Source organism: Giraffa tippelskirchi, chromosome 10, assembly GCF_054371585.1.
Source record: "Giraffa tippelskirchi isolate mGirTip1 chromosome 10, T2T-mGirTip1v1.2.pri, whole genome shotgun sequence".
Classification (NCBI taxonomy): Eukaryota; Metazoa; Chordata; class Mammalia; order Artiodactyla; family Giraffidae; genus Giraffa; species Giraffa tippelskirchi.
In genome coordinates, this window is record NC_137284.1 from 6,041,695 (window position 1) to 6,060,835 (window position 19,141).

Here is a 19,141-nt window from a genome sequence, read left to right on the forward strand (position 1 = left end):
AGCCCTGCTTTATCCCCATCACCTTTTCAAAAAGCAGGTGGGAGGGAGGAGCCTGCGGCCAGTGGCCACTCTCAGCCCACCTCAGAGGGCAGGGCTGTCCCCTGGTGCTGGGGGCATCTGCGCTTCCATGAAGAGCCTCGGGGCTTCCGGTCAGGGGCCGTTTCCTGCACACATGGCAGGGACGTGGCATGGTGGCCTTGCTCCTATGGTGGCAGGCCATGTCCGGGGCTGCTCCGGGCCGGGTGACTGGTGTGCAGGGGGCCCGGCCACCCTACCCCTCGCCTGCCTGTCCCTGTTGCTCTTGTCCTGCTGGTGACCCTGGGCCATAGGACTCTCCACCTGTGCAACAGGCTGGGGGGCTCCCAGGCTCCCACTGCCTTCGTGCCAGAAGGTGAAGGAGGGAGCCAGGGCCATGGGGGCTGAGGAAGGTGGGAGGCCAGCAGCAAGCTGGGGCCCCAGTCTCCCCCAGTGTGCGCCCAGAACGGGCACCGCCCCGTGCCGCCCTGGCACGGCTCATGCTCTCCTGCTCCTCTCAGCTGAAGCCCTTGTTTCACTTTACTTAAACCAGGATCTCTCTTGGGCCACATCCAGGTATGTGTTCCGGGGCTGGGCAGGCACATGTGTGTGTCAACGCCATGCACACATGTGTGAGCTCGGCCTGCACACGTATACACACGCATGTTACTGCACCAGCTCTCACCAGGCTGCCATCAGTAGCACAGCAGGCCTTAGGCAGAAAGGCGCATCACCCCTCAGCACAGGTACAGCCCCGTGGGCGGGGGGTGCCATGCCCCCCTCCAAGGCGGGGCCCCGGGCACATGCATGTTCTCAAAGCACCTGGGTGCACCTGGCACCAGCGGAGAACCACGCGTGCCTGGGGTGTGTATGCAGCTTCCTCCCAGCCGACACTTGGGAGCAGTGGTTGTTTGAAGGCTGGAGAAGGCCGTCTGAGGCACGGGCTGGCAGGGACGTGGGCCCGGAGCGGGTAGGACAGGGCAGGGCACGCGGCCCAGAGCCTGGCTCCTCGAGGTGGGGACCAGAGCCGTGGCCAGGGGGGCGTGGTGCCCCCTGGTGTTTGCCCCTGGGGTGTCCGGCAAGAGCAAAGCCTTGAGGGGCGTCGGGAGCAGCTGAGAGCCAAGACCCCACTCGGGGCCTGCACCCCCGACAGGAACCCTCTGGGGGTCCCAGACCGAGAGCAGGGTGGTGCAATTCCAGTCCCTTTGGTTTGACGTTTTACAAATCTAGAAGGCACCCTGGCCAATGGTGAAAGAGGCTGTCACCAGTAGGAGCCAGCGGGGACCTTCTGAGTTACCAGCCCAGGTCCCTCTGCCCGGAAGAGCCGTGCTGTCCCCCACCGGCTCCCCTGCTGCCCTGCACGCTCTAAGGCCTGCGCCAGGTGAGCGCGGGGCGTCCTCAGCATATAGACACGGGCACAGAGCACAGAAGCGCCTGCTCTCCAGGGCACCCCAGGGCCCGCGGGCAGCCAGGGTGCTGGGGCCACCTCCACGGGGCTGGGAGCCCCACCTGACCCCACTTGTTTGTGCTTCTACTGGCTCCTCAGGGAGCCTGGCAGGACAAGACCGGAGACTAGCACTGAGGTGACCCCAATAATTTTATTATAAAGAAAAACAAGACTTCCACTTGGTGGCTGCAGCCCCCGCTCGGAGGCTGTGAGCACCTGTTACAGGGACCTGTCCCGTTTTGCCCGACTGGAGGCCAGAACCAGGGCAAGGGCCCCCTGTCCTGCCTGAGGCACCGAGGGGAGGACCGGGAGGGGCTCTCCGGCCACGCTGACCCACCAGGCCAGGAGGCCGCCCACCTGCACCCTCCACCCCCCGGGCTGGCTCCCGGCCTTCAGACCACGCTCTCCTCCAGCCGCTCGGCGCTGCCCCCCGCCCCCCGGCACCCGGCCCCCAGCAGCCCCCCATGCACAGAGTGGCTCCGTCGGGCCCAGGCTCCTCCGAGGCGCCTGGCGTAACCGTAGCACCCGCCAGTGTCCCCCAGGTCCAGGGAGCAGCTGCGCTGGGGGCGAGGCGGGGGGCTCCGTGGGGGGTGCGTCTTGGGCGTGGGGCTGGGGCCTCCGTTGGTCTGCGACTGCACGTGGCTGAGCTTGAGGGGGAGACGGCCGTTCCCGGCCCCCCGGCCCCGAACCAGCAAGGCCACAGTGAAGACCAGTAAGGCAGCCACCAGCACCCCCCCCACGGCCACAGTCAGCGTCCCGCCCAGCACGTGGGCCTGCAGAGCGTGGCACAGGGGCGTGGCTGGCAGCGTGGAGAAGTGGGCACAGCCCAGCAGCCGAGTGGCAGTGAGGTCGGAGGGCCCAGCGGCAGGTGACAGTGCCAGCAGGCAGAGGTCGTAGTCGGCACCCGGGACCAGGTGCTTCAGCAGGAAGTGATGGCTGGAGGCCGGGACGATCCTGCAGGCAAGGGCAGGGGATCAGAGCACAGGCCCGGGGTCCGACCCCCATCTCCACCACCCCCTCCCCCTGCCCAGGGCCACAAGGCCTTGAAGCTGCCTTCACAGCCCACCCGCCGCCCCCCTCACCACGTGCCCCCAGATCCCAGCTCTGAAGAGCCCCTTCCCCAGGCCCACAGGAGCCTGAGTGTTCACTTCAGAAGGCAGAGGAAACAGGCAGGCACGTGTGGCCCTGGAGGTGGTGCCGGAGCAGACAGATGTGCAGGTCGACACCCAGGCCCGCCCAGGGCCGGCCGATCACACACCAACGTGCCCCGTGTGGCTAAGCCCGTGAGCTGAAACCCAGACGCCAGCACCCTGGGCCCCACCCGCCCGGCCTTGCCTGAGACCTCGCGGGGCACAGTCTGCCCCCCTCCCCCCGCAGCCTCCACTACCCCCAGGCAGCTCGGAAGCTGAGGAGGGGTGCGTGGAAGCCCTGAGGAGAGAGAAGGGGCGGGAGAGGTGGCCAGCCCTCACCCGAGGGGCGGAGCCGGCTCAGAGGAGGGTGGCTCCCGAGCTGGGGGCCCCGGACTGCAGAGCGCCCCCTCACCGGTAGATGAGGGTCTCATCCTCGCTGCTGTTGTACTGGAGCTGGAACATCCACACTGGGTCTGCTGGCCGCCCCGGCCCCCAGCTCACCAGCCCCGAGGTGGCGGTCACCTCCGTCACCTGCACGGCCGGCTCCGACTCGGGCGTCCCCTCGCCCTCCGCGGCCGTGCGGGCTGAGGCCGCGATGTCCGAGGGCCCCGGGCGGCCCCCCTCGGTGCTGCCGTTCCCCCCGTGGGGCAGAGCCAGCACCCGCAGCTCCACGCGGGCCGTGGCCTCGCCAGCCGGGTTGGTGGCAATGCAGGTGTAGGCCCCCGCGTCCCCGGAGCCCGTCACCCCAATCTCCAGGGTCCCGTTGGGAAAAGCCCGGGCCCGGGAGGAGTTGCCCACTAGCCGGTCATCGGGGCCGACCCAATGCATGGTGGGCACGGGGTCGCCGAGGGCCCGGCACCGCAGTGTGGCCCGCTGGCCTTCCAGCACCCAGAGGCGCTGCGTGTGGCGGGCGATGAGGGGCGGCTCACAGGAGAACTCGCCCTCAGGCACCGTCCAGAAGTAGCGGCCTGCCAGGCCGGGTGGGGAGGCGCAGGTCTCCAGGTCGTCTGGCCGGGCCAGCCGCCGCAGCCAGAGCAGCTCGCAGTTGCAGTGCAGGGGGTTCCCGCTGAAGCTCAGCACCAGGGGTGCGGGTGAGGCCTCGGCGTGGCGGCCCCGAGAGAAGAGTGGATCGGGTGCCAGTGTGGCCAGGCGGTTGGAGGTGAGGTCGAGGCGGGAGAGCTGGCTGAGCTGGGCGAAGGCACCCGGGGGCAGCGTGTCGATGAGGTTGTGGTCCAGGTTGAGGGTGTGCAGGGCAGGCATGGCGCCGATGCCGGCCCAGGGTACCTGCCGCAGGTTGTTGTAGGACAGGTCCAGGTCCTCCAAGCTGCCTAGGAAGTCGTCGAAGGCGCCGGGAGCGATGCGGCCCAGCTGGTTGCCGCTGAGGATGAGGTGCTGCAGGTTAGCGGGGCCCCGCAGGCTGCCCGCGCCCAGCTCTGCCAGCCTGTTGCCGTCCAGGTGCAGGGAGCGCAGGCTCTCCAGGTCCCCAAAGGCGCGGGCCCCAATGCGGGTGATGGCGTTGCGGGACAGCGTCAGGTCCACCAGCCCGGTCATGTTGCGGAAGTCCGGCGGCCCCAGGGCCTGGATGAAGTTGTCAGCCAGCCGCAGCTCCACCGTACGCCGGTCCACGTTGGGCGGCACGAACAGCAGGCCTCGGTGGGCACAGAGGGTGCTGAGCGACTCGGACAGGTTCTGGCAGATGCAGGGCAGTGGGCAGGCGGCCGCTCCACTGGCCAGCAGCAGCAGCAGGAGCGGTGGGGCCATGGCGAGCGCCCTGTAGGAAGGGCCACAGCCCAGGCACAGGTGGGGCTGGCACCGCTGCCCATGTGCCCCCGGGCCCGATCTCAGGGGGGCCAGCTTCCAGAGCCTGGCCTGGGGGTGGGGTCAGGGTCAAAGGCCCAAGGGGTCCCCCAAAACTGAGAGCAGGCTGGGGCCTGCAGAGCCAGGCCCCCCGAATAAAGGTCACATTTCCCAAGCAGTGAGGGGGAGCCCAGGCTCTGGGGACAAGGTGAGGCGTGAGCAGGAAGTGGAGGTGGCCAGGAGCGCAGGGAGGGTCCCGGAACTTCCTTCCCCTGGCGTCCCCTGGACTGGCCAGCATCCCTTCGGCGCCATCCCCTCCCCCGCCGGCTAAGGGGCCTCCCCAAGCCCTCCCGGCGCCCCCCGCCCCTCCCTGGCCGCTCCCCACAGTGCCCCCCACGGCCCCCTCACCTGGTGTCCGTAGCTCAGGGGGCGCGGGCCGGCCTCCCCGTGGGCCCGGCCGGCCCCTGCCGACTCCAGGCGTCTCTCCCGCGGGGGTGAGGCCCGGGGCTGACCAGCCGCGCTGTGCGCGCCTTCCGGCCCATGGCGCTCGGGCCCGCAGCCCCGGCTCACTCGGTTCCCGGCACCTTTTCCCGGAGCGATTCGCGGCGGCGGCGGCGGCGGCGGCAGCAGCGGCGGCGATAGGCAGGCGGGTGCGCGCCAACGAGCACGCGCACCGCGGACACGCACGTGGAGAGCGGACGGGGAGGGGCGCGCGGGGATCCACCCGGGCCCAGGCTGGTTCCCAGGGTCACCCGGACACGCGGCCACTGCAGCGCCCACGGGTGGCTCCTGGTCACGCCCGAGGCCCGGGCCGGTGCGGACCCGCCGCGCAGCCCCCCGGCGCTGCCGCAGCGCACTCACCCGGGCACAGGCGCGCGCGCCCCCGGCCACCCTGGCGCCCCGGCATCCTGCACCGCACGGGCGCCTGCTGCCGCTGCGCGAACCGTCACTCTGCAGACAGGCAGACAAAGCGCCAGCTCGCGGACCCCTTCACCATCTCCCAGAGATGAGAGTCTTTGTCACATGTCGCTGGGCACCCTCCCCAACACACCCACACATGCCCACACTCCCACACGTCCCCGCACCCACCAGCAGGGCCGGGTGCAAACCCGCACTGTTGCTGGGACCCTCGCGTTCCCAGACACACGGTGAAGGTCATAACCGTTCTGCATCGCCAAGTCACGTGGAGGGTCCCCAACAGGCACGGGCCCTGCGGGGGGAGGGGAGGGCTGGGGCGATGCCCCCCGGCCGGGCTCCCTCGGGGTGGGGCGGAGAGGGCTCGGGCTCGGGCTGGCGCCGCGCCCCGCCCCCGCTGCCGGCCCCTCCCTCCTCGTCCCAGGCTCCCCGCCCCGCCGGGCGCGCTCGGGAACCAACCGGTCTCCGCCTGCGGCCCGATTGGTCTGCGCGGCGCGCTTTCCCGGCAGGCCGGCGGTGGCACGCCGTTTGAAGCTGTGCGTCAGGGGTCGTGGCCTGGCCGGTGGCCCCTCTCTCCCCTTCTGTTCCTACCAGGCCATTTCCCTGGAAGAGTGGCCCGGGAAGAGTCGGCCTGGCTGAGACAGGGCTCCCGCTGTGTGTCGGGGCGGGGTCGAGTTCCCGGCTTTTTGCCTCCGAGATCCGGGCTCGGATGGGAGCGCTGAGCGCTCTGAACCTGATCGCGCACCCTGGTCTTTCGTCTGGGCCCAGCAGGGAAACAAGTGAAGTTACTACCTCCCCCAAGTATTTCCTAGCCCTCAGGCCACTCAGGGACACTGTGGTGATGGTTTAGCCGCTAAGTCGTGTGCAGCTCTTGGGACCCCGTGGACTTCCCGGGCAAGAATACTGGATTGGGTTGCCATTTCCTTTGATTTCTAATTCTGCCTGGTACACCCGGTAACCTTGGGCAAGTTCTTTAACCACTGAGACAGTTTTCTTATTCAGGCTAAGGAGTGTTGATTGTTCGTGCTTCATAGGGGGGAGAGGAGGAGAAAGGAGGTAACTTGTGAGGGCCTCAGCCACCTGCAGTTGGAAGCCATTCTTTTTGTTGCCACTCCTCAGGCCTCTGTGGCTGTTGAATTTCTAAAATGAAGGCACTGGATCCTTGCCCAGGTCACCTCTTGCTCAGTGGCATCAGATACTCCCTTGTTCTTCTCCCCACCAAGAATGTTTTCATTCACTATCAACGTACGCGTGACTGACATTCTCCAGAAATTACAGAGGAGGAGGGGTCTACCCAGGAGAAATGCAGGGTGGGACGTGGAGGCCTCTTAGCATTCTTGCCACCCTTAGGATGTGCTAGGTTCTTTGGCTGGTTGAAGTGGTTTTCTTGTCTCAGATTCCATGGTTTCCAGTTCCAGTTCAGTCGCTCAGTCGTGTCCGACTCTTTGCGACCCCATGAACCACAGCACACCAGGCCTCCCTGTCATCACCAACTCCCAGAGTTTACGCAAACCCATGTCCATTGATTCAGTGATGCCATGCAACCATCTCATCCTCTGTCGTCCCCTTCTCCTCCTGCCCCCAATCTTTCCCAGCATCAGGGTCTTTTCCAATGAGTCAGCTCTTCGCATGAGGTGGCCAAAGTATTGGAGTTTCAGCTTCAACATCAGTCCTTCCAATGAATATCCAGGACTGATCTCCTTTAGGATGGATTGATTGGATCTCCTTGCAGTCCAAGGGACTCTCAAGAGTCTTCTCCAACACCACAGTTGAAAAGCATCAATTCTTTGGCGCTCAGCTTTCTTTATAGTCCAACTCTTACATCCATACATGACTACTAGAAAAACCATACCCTTGACTAGACGGACCTTTGTTGACAAAATAATGTCTCTGCTTTTTAATATGCTGTCTAGGTTGGTCATAACTTTCCTTCCAAGGAGTAAGCGTCTTTTAATTTCATGGTTGCAATCACCATCTGCAGTGACTTTGGAGCCCCCAAAAATAAAGTCTCTCACTGTTTCCACTGTTTCCCCATCTATTTGCCATGAAATGATGGGACCAGATGCCATGATCTTAGTTTTCTGAATGTTGAGCTTTAAGCCAACTTCTTCATTCTCCTCTTTCACTTTCATCAAGAGGCTCTTTAGTTCCTCTTCACTTTCTGCCATAAGGGTGGTGTCATCTGCATATCGGAGGTTATTGATATTTCTCCCGGCAATCTTGATTCCAGCTTGTGTTTCTTCCAACCCAGCGTTGCTCATGATGTACTCTGCATATAAGCTAAATAAGCAGGGTGACAATATACAGCCTTGATGTACTCCTTTTCCTATTTGGAACCACTCTGTTGTTCTATGTCCAGTTCCAACTGTTGCTTCTTGACCTGCATACAGGTTTCTCAAGAGGCAGGTTAGGTGGTCTGGTATTCCCATCTCTTTCAGAATTTTCCACAGTTTATTGTGATCCACACAGTCAAAGGCTTTTCCATGCCTTGGCCCAACTGACATGTCCCCATTTTAGGAGGAGCATGGGCTAGTCTCAGGGACAGACAGGCAGGCTGGTCACGCCAGGCAGGCATGAGGCAGTGTTGAGGGCCCCCTCTGCAGAGGCCACCGTGGGTGCTGGTAGGGGAGTGACAGGAGCCCTGAGGGACTCTATGGAATCTCTCAGAGCAGCCTCAGGGCCCAGGGGCCTGCCGGGCCTGGGCTTCCTATCGAAGGTGCCAAAGGATCCCACATGGGTGACCCACAAAGCTGCCTTCTCTGAAGTGACAGCCAGGCCATAGCCACATGGCCACAGGCGCATGCACCCTGGAATCGCATCCACTAGACCTTGCAGTCGCGTCCTGGGGCAGCTCCCGCAGCACGGGCTCCCAGGCCCCCCCCCCCCGCCACTTTGTCTCTAGGTTGGACTCAGCCCTGCCCCAGCTTCATGGTGTCATCCAGCTGTTTAATGAGCAGAACAGGGGGCCCTTGCGCACAGAGCACGTGGGCACCGGTCCCTCAGACGGCACCCCTGCCTCTAAAGCGCTGCTGGGCCTGAGAGGATTCCAGACCAGATGACGAGGGGTCCCATGGAGTCCTGCAAAGGGAGCATCCGGCTCCGCCCTGAGGGCGGGAGATGAGGACGGGGAAGGTGTTTGAGTTCAGGCTCCAGGAAGAGCTCAGCCAGCAGGTGTGGCGGTGTGAGCGCACAGGGCAAGTCTGGAGTGACCGGAGGTGGCCGTGGCGGGGAAGCCCGGCAGAAGGCACGGCCTGAGGACAAGGGGACGCGGAGTCCAGAGGTGGCTGTGGTAGAGTCGTCTGGTGTGCCCAGTGGCACAGGAGTGGGTGGTGAGGCATGCAGCAGAGGTAGGGGAGGCCTGGGGGAGAGAGGCTGACTTGGGACTCGATGAGCTTGTGTGAGGAGCCCACGAAGGTGCCCAGGAGGCACTTCCACGTGGGGTCTGGAGCTGGCGGCCAGGACGGGCCACCCCGGGAGAGTGCTGGGTGAGGAGGAGGGGCCGGATGACAGCCCCCTTCCTGCAGGGGTGGGAGGAGCCCTGGGGGGAACGGAGGAGACGGAGGGGAGCGAGAGGTCTTGGAAGCCCAGGGAGAGGACATCCAGGCGGGAGTTGTTGGCAGGAGGAGGGTGGATTTAACTGGGAGGAGGGACCTCAGACTATAGAGCGTGGCTGTGTGCTGCGTGCGGTGGTGGGGTCCCTGGAGCTAGGGGCCCTTTTGAAGAAGCGTGGCTGCAGGAAAGGCCGAATCCGTCTTCCAGCCTGTGAGAGGCACGGATCCCTGAGGAGTGGGGAGTGGGGAGGTGGGACTCAGGGCACAGGCTCCAGGGCGAGCAAGGTAGGGGGGGTGGGCTCAGGCCCCTGCCGGCCTCGGGGGCTCTGCCAGGACGGGGGTGAGGGTGGTGAGGCGGTGCAGGAGCGCCACTTCCCGGGGAGGCTTGTGTCTCAGCCTGGGGAGCCCTGCTCCCCAGGGTGGCACGTCCAGCCCCTCCTGCCCCCGGCCGTGCTGCACGGTGACACCCTTCCACCCGCCTCTGTCCTGCAGACCAACATCCCCTTCCTGCAGAACGTGCTCAACAACCAGCAGTTCCTGGCAGGCACCGTGGACACGCAGTTCATCGACGAGAACCCGGAGCTGTTCCAGCTGCGGCCCGCACAGAACCGGGCCCAGAAGCTGCTGCACTACCTCGGTCCGGCCCGAGTCTCCCTTCTCTCCCCACCAGATGCCTTGCTTCTGCCCCTACCCAGAGAGCCGCCTGGCTGCCCTGCCCCGTCCTCAGCCCGGCCACGCACCTCCTCCTTTGCTTCACCCCCCCGCCCCACCCCGCCCCACCCCGCTCCTGATCTCAGGCTGCTTCTCCATCCGTGTGGCCGTCACGAGGTCCCCACTCCTGGACCCAGGAGGCCCTGGCTCTGGAGAGGACAGGGGCCAGCTGGAAGACCAGGGCTCCTGGAGGAGCGCCCCCACCCCTAGACCCAGCTACTCTCACTTCTGCCCTCGACTCAGGCTTGGCCCAGCCTGCCCTGACCCTTGCCCACTCTCTCCCCAGGACACGTCATGGTGAATGGCCCAACCACACCGATCCCCGTCAAGGCCAGTCCCAGCTCCACGGACCCCATCGTCCCCGTGGTGCCCATAGGTAGGTGAGATTCCTTCTGCTACCTCACAGCAGTGACACGGAGGCTGCCACCTGCAGGGTGGGTGCTAATGCCCCGCTCTGCCCTAGGCCCACCCCCCACGGGTTTCAGAGACATCCTGCTGCGGGAGGGGCCCGAGGGCTTTGCTCGAGCAGTGCGGAACCACGAGGGGCTGCTGCTGATGGACACGACCTTCAGGGACGCCCACCAGTCACTGCTGGCCACGCGCGTGCGGACCCACGATCTCAAAAAGATCTCCCCCTACGTTGCCCACAGCTTCAACAAACTCTTCAGCATAGAGAACTGGGGAGGTAGGCTGGAAGAGGGAGGGGGTGTGGACCCCACAGGGCAGGCGGGTCACTCTCTGGGACAAGCTGGAGTTGGGAACCCGGAAGGAACCAGTGAGGACTGAACAAGGCACGGCATTTGCTGGTTTAGCAAATAGTGACCAGTGTCCGTTCTGGCCGGACCTGAGGTCGCAGAGCTGAGACCCTGGCAGCTCAGGGTGAGAGAGGAGATGCCAGCCTGTTAGTGTGCTGTGGCACCGAGAAGGGGGTGAGGGCTGTAAGGGGGGCGCAGAGAGGACACCATGAGCCCAAGCGGTCCTGAGAGGCCAGCAAAGGAAATAGTCTGCAGGGGTCGGGGCCGGGACGCGAGGGACCCTGATGAGCAGGGCCTGCTGTTAGGACTGGAGGCACAGGCTGCGAGGTGTGGCGGAGTCCCTGGGAGGTGAGGGGCTGACCTGGGCCTCTTGGTCCCCTTGCAGGAGCCACCTTTGATGTCGCCATGCGCTTCCTGTACGAGTGCCCCTGGCGGCGGCTGCAGGAGCTCCGGGAGCTTGTCCCCAATATCCCGTTCCAGATGCTGCTGCGGGGGGCCAACGCCGTGGGCTACACCAACTACCCTGACAATGTGGTCTTCAAGTGAGCCTGGGCGGGGTGCGCGGTGCCGGGCCCCAGGGTAAGGCCTGTGCTCCCCACAGCAGGCTGGAAACCAAGCCTCTCAGTAGCTGCACCCAGCCAGGGCGGCAAATGGGAGAACTGGGAGGGCTTCCAGGGGAGGCCCCAGGAGGGCAGATGAGCCCCAGCCCACGTGTGCAGAGCTGCAGCTGGAACCCAGGCCTCTGTCTCCTCAGCCTGCCACGCCTTGGCAAAGCAAACGGTCCCCAGCAGTCCTTCGGACTCAGGCAGACGGAGCCGCACTGCACGTGACTGGCATGCGGTGGCTCTGCTCCTTGCCGGATGCTGCTGGGGCGACCCCGCCAGGCCCAGGCTGCCCCAGAGAGGCCTTATCCACGCCATGGATGCGCCATGGTGCCCCCGCTAGACCCGGCCCTCAGATCTCACTCCCCAGGGGCTGCAAGAGGGCCAGGAGCCAGCAAAGGATGTGCTGAGGGGGTGGGCTGGAGCTAACCCTGAGCGCTCCTACCACTCAGGTTCTGCGAGGTCGCCAAGGAGAATGGCATGGACATCTTCCGGGTCTTTGACTCCCTCAACTACCTTCCCAACCTGCTGCTGGGCATGGAGGCGGCGGGCAGTGCCGGTGGTGTGGTGGAGGCTGCCATCTCCTACACGGGTGACGTGTCCGACCCCAGCCGCACCAAGTACTCGCTGCAGTACTACATGGGCTTGGCCGAGGAGCTGGTGCGAGCCGGCACCCACATCCTGTGCATCAAGGTGCCCGCCCAGCCCACCCCCGGGAGTCTGCCCCCCGCCCCGCCTCCCCGCCGTGACACTCCTCATGCCCACCGGGCACACCGTGTGCCTACCCCTCACCATCTCTCCTCCCCGCTTCCCTCAGGACATGGCTGGGCTGCTGAAGCCCGTGGCCTGCACCATGCTGGTCAGCTCCCTCCGGGACCGCTTCCCTGACCTCCCGCTGCACATCCACACCCACGACACGTCAGGGGCGGGCGTGGCAGCCATGCTGGCCTGTGCCCACGCAGGGGCTGACGTGGTGGACGTGGCCGCTGACTCCATGTCTGGAATGACGTCACAGCCCAGCATGGGGGCACTGGTGGCCTGTACCCGAGGGACGCCCCTGGACACAGGTAGGCACAGCCGCAGCCCTGCCCGTCCCGGTGGTCGGGATGGCCTCTCCGGGCCGGGCCTTCCGTCACCCACGTCTGCGATGGGGCCTGACCGGGCCTGGGGTCCCGGGAGGGGCCTCTGGGACTCAGCACATTTCCAAGCCTCCTGCCTCTGGCCTCCCTGCAGGCGTGCCCCTGGAGCGGGTGTTCGACTACAGTGAGTACTGGGAGGGGGCCCGGGGACTGTACGCGGCCTTTGACTGCACGGCCACCATGAAGTCTGGCAACTCCGACGTGTACGAGAACGAGATCCCAGGGGGCCAGTACACCAACCTGCACTTCCAGGCACACAGCATGGGGCTCGGTTCCAAGTTCAAGGAGGTCAAGAAGGCCTACGTGGAGGCCAACCAGATGCTGGGCGACCTCATCAAGGTGAGCCAGGCGCACCTACCCTTGCCTCTGGGCCTCTGTAAGGTGCCTGGCACCCTAAACCCAGGGGTCCCCCTCTCCTCAGGTGACACCCTCCTCCAAGATCGTGGGGGACCTGGCCCAGTTCATGGTGCAGAACGGGCTGACCCGAGCCGAGGCCGAAGCACAGGCAGAGGAGCTGTCCTTCCCCCGCTCGGTGGTGGAGTTCCTGCAGGGCTACATCGGCATCCCCCACGGGGGCTTCCCGGAGCCCCTTCGCTCCAAGGTCAGGAAGGCCTGGCGCCATGGGGAGGGGAGGCACAAGGGCGTTTAGGAACCAGGCCTGACCCTCCGCTCTGCATCCCAGGTGCTGAAAGACCTGCCGAGGGTGGAGGGCCGGCCGGGTGCCTCCCTCCCACCCCTGGACCTGCAGGCGCTGGAGAAGGAGCTGACGGAACGGCACGGGGAGGAGGTGACCCCGGAGGACGTGCTGTCAGCGGCCATGTACCCCGACGTCTTTGCCCACTTCAAGGACTTCACTGCCACCTTTGGCCCCCTGGACAGCCTCAATACCCGCCTCTTCCTGCAGGGACCCAAGATTGCAGAGGAGTTTGAGGTCAGTGGCTCTGGCACCCACCTGCGCTGCACAGTGGCCACCCCTAAGAACCCCAGCACTTCTAGGGTGTCAGGGCTCTGGTGTGCCTGTCCCCCGGCCTCGTGACCTGGGGGTTCACACAGTACCCTTAAGGACCCGGGAGCTAGGCCTTTACAAGTGCGGAGCTGAGACCCCCGGGGGCGGGGGGAGGCGACCTGCCCAGGACTGGCCAGGGGCTGCTCTCCCCGCCTGCCCCCTGCCCCCGCCTGGCTCTGAGCCTCCCGGCCTCTGCAGGTGGAGCTGGAGCGAGGCAAGACGCTGCACATCAAAGCCTTGGCCATAAGTGACCTCAACCGGGCGGGCCAGAGGCAGGTCTTCTTCGAGCTCAACGGACAGCTGCGGTCCATCCTGGTCAAGGACACCCAGGCCATGAAGGTACAGCTGCCCCAGGGCCAGCCGGGCGGCGGGGACGGGCAGGGCCTGGGGCCTCATGTGCTGTGCTGCCCGCCCTGCCCGCAGGAGATGCACTTCCACCCCAAGGCCCTGAAGGACGTCAAGGGCCAGATTGGGGCACCCATGCCCGGGAAGGTGATCGACATCAAGGTGGCGGCAGGGGCCAAGGTGACCAAGGGCCAACCCCTGTGTGTGCTCAGCGCCATGAAGATGGAGACTGTAGTGACCTCGCCCGTGGAAGGCACTGTCCGCAAGGTCCACGTGACTGTGGACATGACGCTGGAGGGCGACGACCTCATCCTGGAGATCGAGTGACCTCGCCCGAGACTGGCAGCCTGACCATCCCCGCCCCTGCCTTCAAGACACTGCGCTGCCAGGGCAGGCCCAGGCCGGCCAGTGCCCGAGGCCAGGAAGGCCTGGCCCTGGAGCTCCTGTCCGTGGCTCTTCATGGCGGGAGAGACTGCCTGTGGTGGTCCATTCCCTTCTCCCACCATCTGTCCTTTCCCTGCGGTGGACAGTCGCTCACGTATTCATCTCTTGCCAAATAAGGGTCCTCTCCTTGCTGGAGACTGCAGGTGGGCGTGCAGGTGGCCCTAGGGCCCGTGGGAGCAGACTTTAGGGGTGCTACCTCCTGCAGGGGAGACCTGAGGCCCAGGTCTCAGAACTTTGCTCAATAAAATTGGCTTTCCCCTGCCCTCCACTCTGGGTCCTAGTGCCACTCAGCACAGGCGGCAGGGCTGCCCCTGGACACCACGTGGGCGGAAGTCAGGGGGGCTGTATCCTCCCCTCCTAGGGAGGCAGTGAGGACGACAGTGGCAACTGTGTCAGTTACTTAGTCGTATCTGACTCTCAGACCCCACAGACCATAGCCCGCTAGGCTCCTCTGTCCATGGGATTCTCCAGGCAAGAATACTGGAGTGGGTTGCCATTCCCTTCTCCAGGGGATCTTCCTGACCCAGAGAGTGAACCTAGGTCTCCTGTATTGCAGGCGGATCCTTAAATGTCTGTTGTATACACACCCCAAATAGGGTTAGCTAGTTACTAAGACCCTGGGCTGGGGAAGGGGTTGTTTTATGTACTTAACACCTATTCACTCAAGGAATCAAACTTTGCCCATTTTATAGATGCAGAAATGGAATCACAGGCAGGTTAAATAACTTGTCCAGGACCCCACAGCTGGTAAAAGGCAGAGTTCATGCCCAGGCTGTTGGTAGACTTGCTTCTCAACTACACACTGCTTTATTTTCTAGGCAAGGACTAACCTCCCACCAGATTGAGAATTAGATGCAAACAGATACCACCTTCTAGAGACAGACAAAACCCTCAGGTGTGGGAAGCTCGGGTGGGAGGTCAGGAGCACTGGATTGAGCCCCAGGGTCTAACCCTGTCCCCACCCCCCCACAACTGGGCCTCAGAACCCAAGCCCATCCCGCAGTGCCCTCACCTGTGGGGACAGCAGCCCTGCCTACGTCACTGTGATGTGCCCCCTGCAGGGAGGTCAGGGTGGTGGGGAAGGGGGGTGTGGGTGGGCCCCGGGTGGTTTCTGAGCAAGTGGGTAAGGACGCGGAGGGACAGCCCCAGCCAGACCTTGGGGCCAGGCACCTGCCGGCCTAGTGCTCAGGGCCACACCAAGGCTCTGGGGTGGGCCTGGACTGCCTCTTCTGGACTCTCAGATCCCAAATATGTCCTCTGAAACCCTCCTGTGTGCAACTCCTTGGCTTCCTCGACAGTGGTTACATAGGCTTGGGGAGAGAAAAATTCACCAGCGAGGTCAGTACATGCCTGTCACAAGGCCCGTTCAGAGCCAGGATAGTTTAGTCACAGCCAACCTGGGGAGTGGCGCACGTCCGAATCCTTTTCTTCAACCACCAGCCTCAGGGAAGGGGACTCACGACCACCTCAAGTCTAGAATGGGACCTAATGGGATAATTATACTCTTTGGCGAATGTTTTTAGAAAGTGTGTGTGGCGGGGAGAGGTATCCAAGGGGCAAGGGAATGAGAACATAAGGATCACTGCAAAAACAAGAGGAAGAGCAAATAAAATACCACCAGGTTCTAGAAAGAACCCTGAGTTACACTGTTGCTTGGCAGGGCTGTGCATGCTCTCTGGGCCTTTGTTCTAGGTTCCTCCAGGGTCCAAACAAGGAGCACGGCCCGGCAGCAATGAGGTGGAGCGCGCCCCTCTCCGGTGCCTGGGCTGACTCCTCTTCAGGTTAGACTTGCTTCCTCTGTGTGGCGTGAGGCTGGCAGGCACCGGGAGGTCCTGGTGGAAGGCCCACAGTGGACTCGCCACCCTCAGAGGCTGGAGGCTCCATCGCTGGGGGCAGGGCACGGGCCCTACTCCGACCCGGGTAGACAGCAGAGGCCCAGATGAGCTGAGCCTGCACCTGCCACCTAGTCCCACTTGGGTGAGGACTTGGGGCCCAGCTCAGGAAGGACACTGCAGACTCAGGGCAGCCAGAGGCCCCCATCCTGTCCAGTGCTCCAGGGACCTGGGCACACGCAGAACTGCCTAGAGGTTAGTGTTCAAGGCAGCCAGGACAGGTTGGGGGTGGGAGACATATTCCCAAGACCCCAAACAGACTAATGCCCAAAGGTCCAAGGCCATGTTACCCAAGTTAAATCTCTTTAATATCCCAATACAAAGTCCTGATGCAAAAAGACAATGAGAAAACCCTGGGAAGTTGGGGGGTTTCTGTAAATTCCACCCCCGAGCAGCTTTTCAGAGGCAGGGGGGACAGAGCAGCTCAGGGAGGCAGCAGTCCCAGGTGAGGCAGGAGTGCTCGGCTCCGGGGCCCGGCCCCGCGTCCCCTCACTCCCGGCTGCTCCTCGACCCTTTTAGGAGGGGCCACATCCTGGGATGTCTGCTCCTTTCTTTTGGTCCCTGGGATTCAACTAGCTCTGGCTTCAATCCCCTACAAAAATTCCTGAGTTCTCGGGGCCTCCCGTCAGCTCCTCCCCTGAAGGACCCCTTGGTGGGGAGGGGCTGGGACGCCCATGAGAGTTCATAGGAGTGTGTACGGAGCGTGGGTCAGGAGCACAGGGGAGCCTCTGAGTCTCCGGCCCGCTCCAAAAGCACACAGAGGGGAAGGCTGCCGTAGAGCTTAGGGTCCGTGAGTGGCTGGAGCAGAAGCAGGAAGAGTCCCACACCCAGGGCATAGCCTGCCAGCAGGGGCCGCCTCTGCGGATGCTCCAGGGCTGCACACACGGCAGGAAAGCCCATGTAATTGCAGAAGGAGTGGCAGAGAACCGGCCCAATCAGGTGTCCTGGGGAGGGGAGACAGAGAAGCTCATGCAGCAGCCCCACTACCTCCCCAGGCCCTTCAAGGGCTAAAACCCTCATCCCCCAAAACAGGAGATCAGTGCCCACCCATCCACCCTCACACACGGCCTCTGCTTCCTTCCACCTCTCAAACCGCACCAGGCAGAGGACCCTGGCTCAGCCTGTCTCAAGGACTGCGGGAGAAGAAACTTGTTGCTCCTAGAACAAACACAGATTCCCATTTTCCCACCCACTCCTGTGGGCCCTTGAGCCCCAGAGGACCCGTGAGAGACTGAGGACCAACCTGTGCGGATGAAGAGGAAAGCAGTGTAGGCACCGAAGACAGCTGTGTAGGAGAACTGGAACGCTGGAGACGGGGAGGCCTCGAGTGACCACACCTGCATGCCCTTCCTGCCCCAGCACTGCACACCCATCTGCCAGAGACACCCCCTTCCCCTGGCTGCCTGCCCCAACACCTAGGCTATTCTCTACACCCCAATCCCGTAGTCAGCAGCCCCTCCGATACTAGAGCCCTCAGTTCCCAATTCTTCCTCCAGAGTGACTATCAGGGACACCCTCACGCACCCAACCCAGGACTGCCCCAGGCCAGCTCTCTAGGACTCACCTGCAGACAGAAAGATGCTCCCCACACTGCTCTGGCGGAAACGAAGCTGCTCAAAAATGTGGTGAAAATGGGCTGAGAGGAAGATGAGAACCAGGTCACACTCCTCCAAGCCTGCTGGATAGGCCCTCCCCTGGCCCCCATTTCCCATTCTTGGTTCCCTGCTAGGAACATCTCAACAGGACCGTGCATGACAAACTCACCAACTCCAAAGAAGAGTGGGCAGGTGAACACAGCAGGGCCCAGGCCTGTGCACGGCGCTAACATGGGCAGCATGCAGGCCCGGAACACCAGCTCCTCTGTCAGGGGGGCGATCACTTGGTTTCGCAGCCAACGCATGTCTGTGAGGCAGCGGGCCCAGGAGCGAGGGGCTAAGGAGGGGATTCAAGACAAGCCATGAGAGACTAGCTGTTGAACAAAGTGACCCAGAGGCCTTAAGGGTCCCTCTCCCACAACCTCCCCTGGCCATAAATACTTAGGAGAACAGGTTAAGAGTCAAACTTTATCAGACCTAGTATAAAAGAATATCTCAAGAGGACTAAAAGGGAAAAGCAATAGTAGCTGAGGCAAAGTATCCTGACAGTAAATTCTGGAAACATCAAAATTTGCCCAGGACCAGCTCTCTTAGGAAACCAAGGTCAAGGGAAGCAACGGACAAGCTTTCTTATCCACCCTAAGTACTGCTAGGGGTTCCTACAGGATTCACTGGACGTTAGGAACTAACTCCTAGAGGCCACCCGATATGTGTTCCCATTTCACTGCTGAGACACAGAACATCTCAGGTCCCACCATAGCACACTGATTCCTTCTCCTCATTATCCTGGACCGCCTACTTTTTCCCTTGGCCCTGAGGACTCACCTAGGACAACCTTCAGGCCATCTGCCAGGTCACAGGGGCAATCCATTGAAAGCTGCATCAATGGGCCCAAGAAAAGGATCTGAGGGCAGAAAAACAGGAGCGATCAAAAGGAAGGTTCATAATCCACTGCCCTTGCCCAGACATGGCCTCGGTAGATTTCAAGCTTCCTGTTTTCTGCCAGGATTTCCCACCTATGCATACCCGAGGGCCCTGGGCCATCTCATAATTCTTGTCTCTTATCAGTCAACAGCTGGGCAGAATCAGGATTAGGAAGAAAAGGAGCGTCTCACTAACAACGAAGAGCAGAGCAGGAAAGATACAGCAGGAGTACTCACCATGGTCAGCAGCAGGGGCAGCAGCGCTGCTGGAAAAATGCCCTCCAGCCTGAATCCCATCAGGGTGAGCAGGGATGTGCCTGGCTGAGCCACAGGAAAGGGGGCATCAGTCTCGCTCCCTCCCCTAGAGTCCCGAGATCGCTCGCCCGCCGCCCTCTGCCCCGCCTCCTTCGCACCTGGATGCCTGTAAGTTCCCTCCAGAGTAGCACGCAGAGGGGCGAGAGACTCGACACCACCAGGACACTGGTGAAGCGCCGCTTTATGACTGCAGGATGGTCCCTAAGAAGGAGGCAGTAAGTTCAGGGGGCCCACGGCCACCCTTGAGGGCGCGACCCCGCCCTCTGTTCGCCAAGTCCCGCCCACAGCCCCGCCTCGCGGAGGCGCGGGTTCCGGCCGCGCGCGCAGCCCCCGCACCTGGGTAGCTCGCTCTTCCAGACGTAGAGGCTGCCCACGTAGGAGCAGGCGAGGCTGAGACAAGAGAACACAGACACCCAGCAGCACAGCCCTGGGCCTGGACCGCCCAGAGCTGCCGACTCGGGCTGCCGCTCTGGCCGCGACACCGACAGCAGGCGAAGCCCATCCCCGCCCAGCGCCGCCATCGCGCCCGGACCCGCGGCGCGCCCCAGTGACGCGATCC

The 19,141-nt window shown here is 63.3% G+C and overlaps 3 protein-coding genes across 25 annotated transcripts in view; 1 reads left to right on the forward strand and 2 right to left on the reverse strand.

Moving 5' to 3' along the window:
• PC (pyruvate carboxylase) overlaps window positions 1-14,125 on the forward strand; it is a 116,478-nt gene extending 102,353 nt beyond the window's left edge. For 11 of the 20 annotated variants that reach the window (XM_081532001.1, XM_081532000.1, XM_081531998.1 and 8 more), the window contains 11 exons: window positions 9,348-9,492; window positions 9,853-9,942; window positions 10,030-10,251; window positions 10,707-10,863; window positions 11,376-11,616; window positions 11,741-11,990; window positions 12,157-12,401; window positions 12,484-12,663; window positions 12,745-12,993; window positions 13,267-13,407; window positions 13,492-14,125. In XM_081532001.1, the coding sequence (XP_081388127.1) occupies window positions 9,348-9,492; window positions 9,853-9,942; window positions 10,030-10,251; window positions 10,707-10,863; window positions 11,376-11,616; window positions 11,741-11,990; window positions 12,157-12,401; window positions 12,484-12,663; window positions 12,745-12,993; window positions 13,267-13,407; window positions 13,492-13,740 (2,169 nt within the window). In that variant the 3' untranslated portion in view covers window positions 13,741-14,125. Of the gene's footprint in view, window positions 1-9,347; window positions 9,493-9,852; window positions 9,943-10,029; window positions 10,252-10,706; window positions 10,864-11,375; window positions 11,617-11,740; window positions 11,991-12,156; window positions 12,402-12,483; window positions 12,664-12,744; window positions 12,998-13,266; window positions 13,408-13,491 lie in introns of all 20 variants that reach the window. The other 9 variants (XR_014066209.1, XR_014066208.1, XR_014066210.1 and 6 more) reach the window with 1 other exon arrangement.
• On the reverse strand, window positions 1,595-5,735 carry LRFN4 (leucine rich repeat and fibronectin type III domain containing 4). 2 transcript variants are annotated; one of them, XM_081532014.1, is made up of 4 exons: window positions 5,479-5,735; window positions 4,798-5,340; window positions 3,005-4,281; window positions 1,595-2,416 (listed from the first exon to the last, which is right to left on the reverse strand). In XM_081532014.1, exons 3-4 carry the CDS (start codon window positions 4,141-4,143, stop codon window positions 1,855-1,857), a joined length of 1,701 nt encoding a protein of 566 aa, XP_081388140.1. In that variant the 5' UTR covers window positions 4,144-4,281; window positions 4,798-5,340; window positions 5,479-5,735; the 3' UTR covers window positions 1,595-1,854. The 2 variants fall into 2 exon arrangements, with proteins under 2 accessions (XP_081388140.1, XP_081388138.1); XM_081532012.1 differs by having other exon boundaries at window positions 3,005-4,363; window positions 5,479-5,712.
• A 1,910-nt stretch (window positions 14,126-16,035) lies between the features above and the next one.
• On the reverse strand, window positions 16,036-19,128 carry RCE1 (Ras converting CAAX endopeptidase 1). 3 transcript variants are annotated; one of them, XM_081532079.1, is made up of 8 exons: window positions 18,919-19,128; window positions 18,681-18,783; window positions 18,505-18,584; window positions 18,170-18,248; window positions 17,514-17,681; window positions 17,314-17,385; window positions 16,993-17,055; window positions 16,036-16,693 (listed from the first exon to the last, which is right to left on the reverse strand). In XM_081532079.1, the coding sequence occupies exons 3-8, from the start codon at window positions 18,562-18,564 to the stop codon at window positions 16,458-16,460; spliced, it is 678 nt and encodes a 225-aa protein (XP_081388205.1). In that variant the 5' UTR covers window positions 18,565-18,584; window positions 18,681-18,783; window positions 18,919-19,128; the 3' UTR covers window positions 16,036-16,457. The 3 variants fall into 3 exon arrangements, with proteins under 3 accessions (XP_081388205.1, XP_081388203.1, XP_081388204.1); XM_081532077.1 differs by having other exon boundaries at window positions 18,505-18,588; XM_081532078.1 differs by lacking the exon at window positions 16,993-17,055 and having other exon boundaries at window positions 18,505-18,588.
• Window positions 19,129-19,141: the final 13 nt, after the last annotated feature.

What these genes read in the sequence shown, in the direction of transcription:
- RCE1 (XM_081532077.1), bottom strand. Translation starts at nt 19,103, where the DNA reads ATGGCGGCGCTGGGCGGGGATGGGCTTCGCCTGCTGTCGGTGTCGCGG. An exon ending in TGGAAGAGCGAGCTACCCAG is followed by an intron (nt 18,784 to 18,918) that starts GTGCGGGGGCTG and finishes CCTCCTTCTTAG; the next exon opens with GGACCATCCTGCAGTCATAA. An exon ending in TTTCCTCTTCATCCGCACAG is followed by an intron (nt 16,694 to 16,992) that starts GTTGGTCCTCAG and finishes TCCCCTCCCCAG; the next exon opens with GACACCTGATTGGGCCGGTT.
- LRFN4 (XM_081532012.1), bottom strand. Translation starts at nt 4,353, where the DNA reads ATGGCCCCACCGCTCCTGCTGCTGCTGCTGGCCAGTGGAGCGGCCGCC. An exon ending in GATGAGACCCTCATCTACCG is followed by an intron (nt 2,417 to 3,004) that starts GTGAGGGGGCGC and finishes CCTTGCCTGCAG; the next exon opens with GATCGTCCCGGCCTCCAGCC.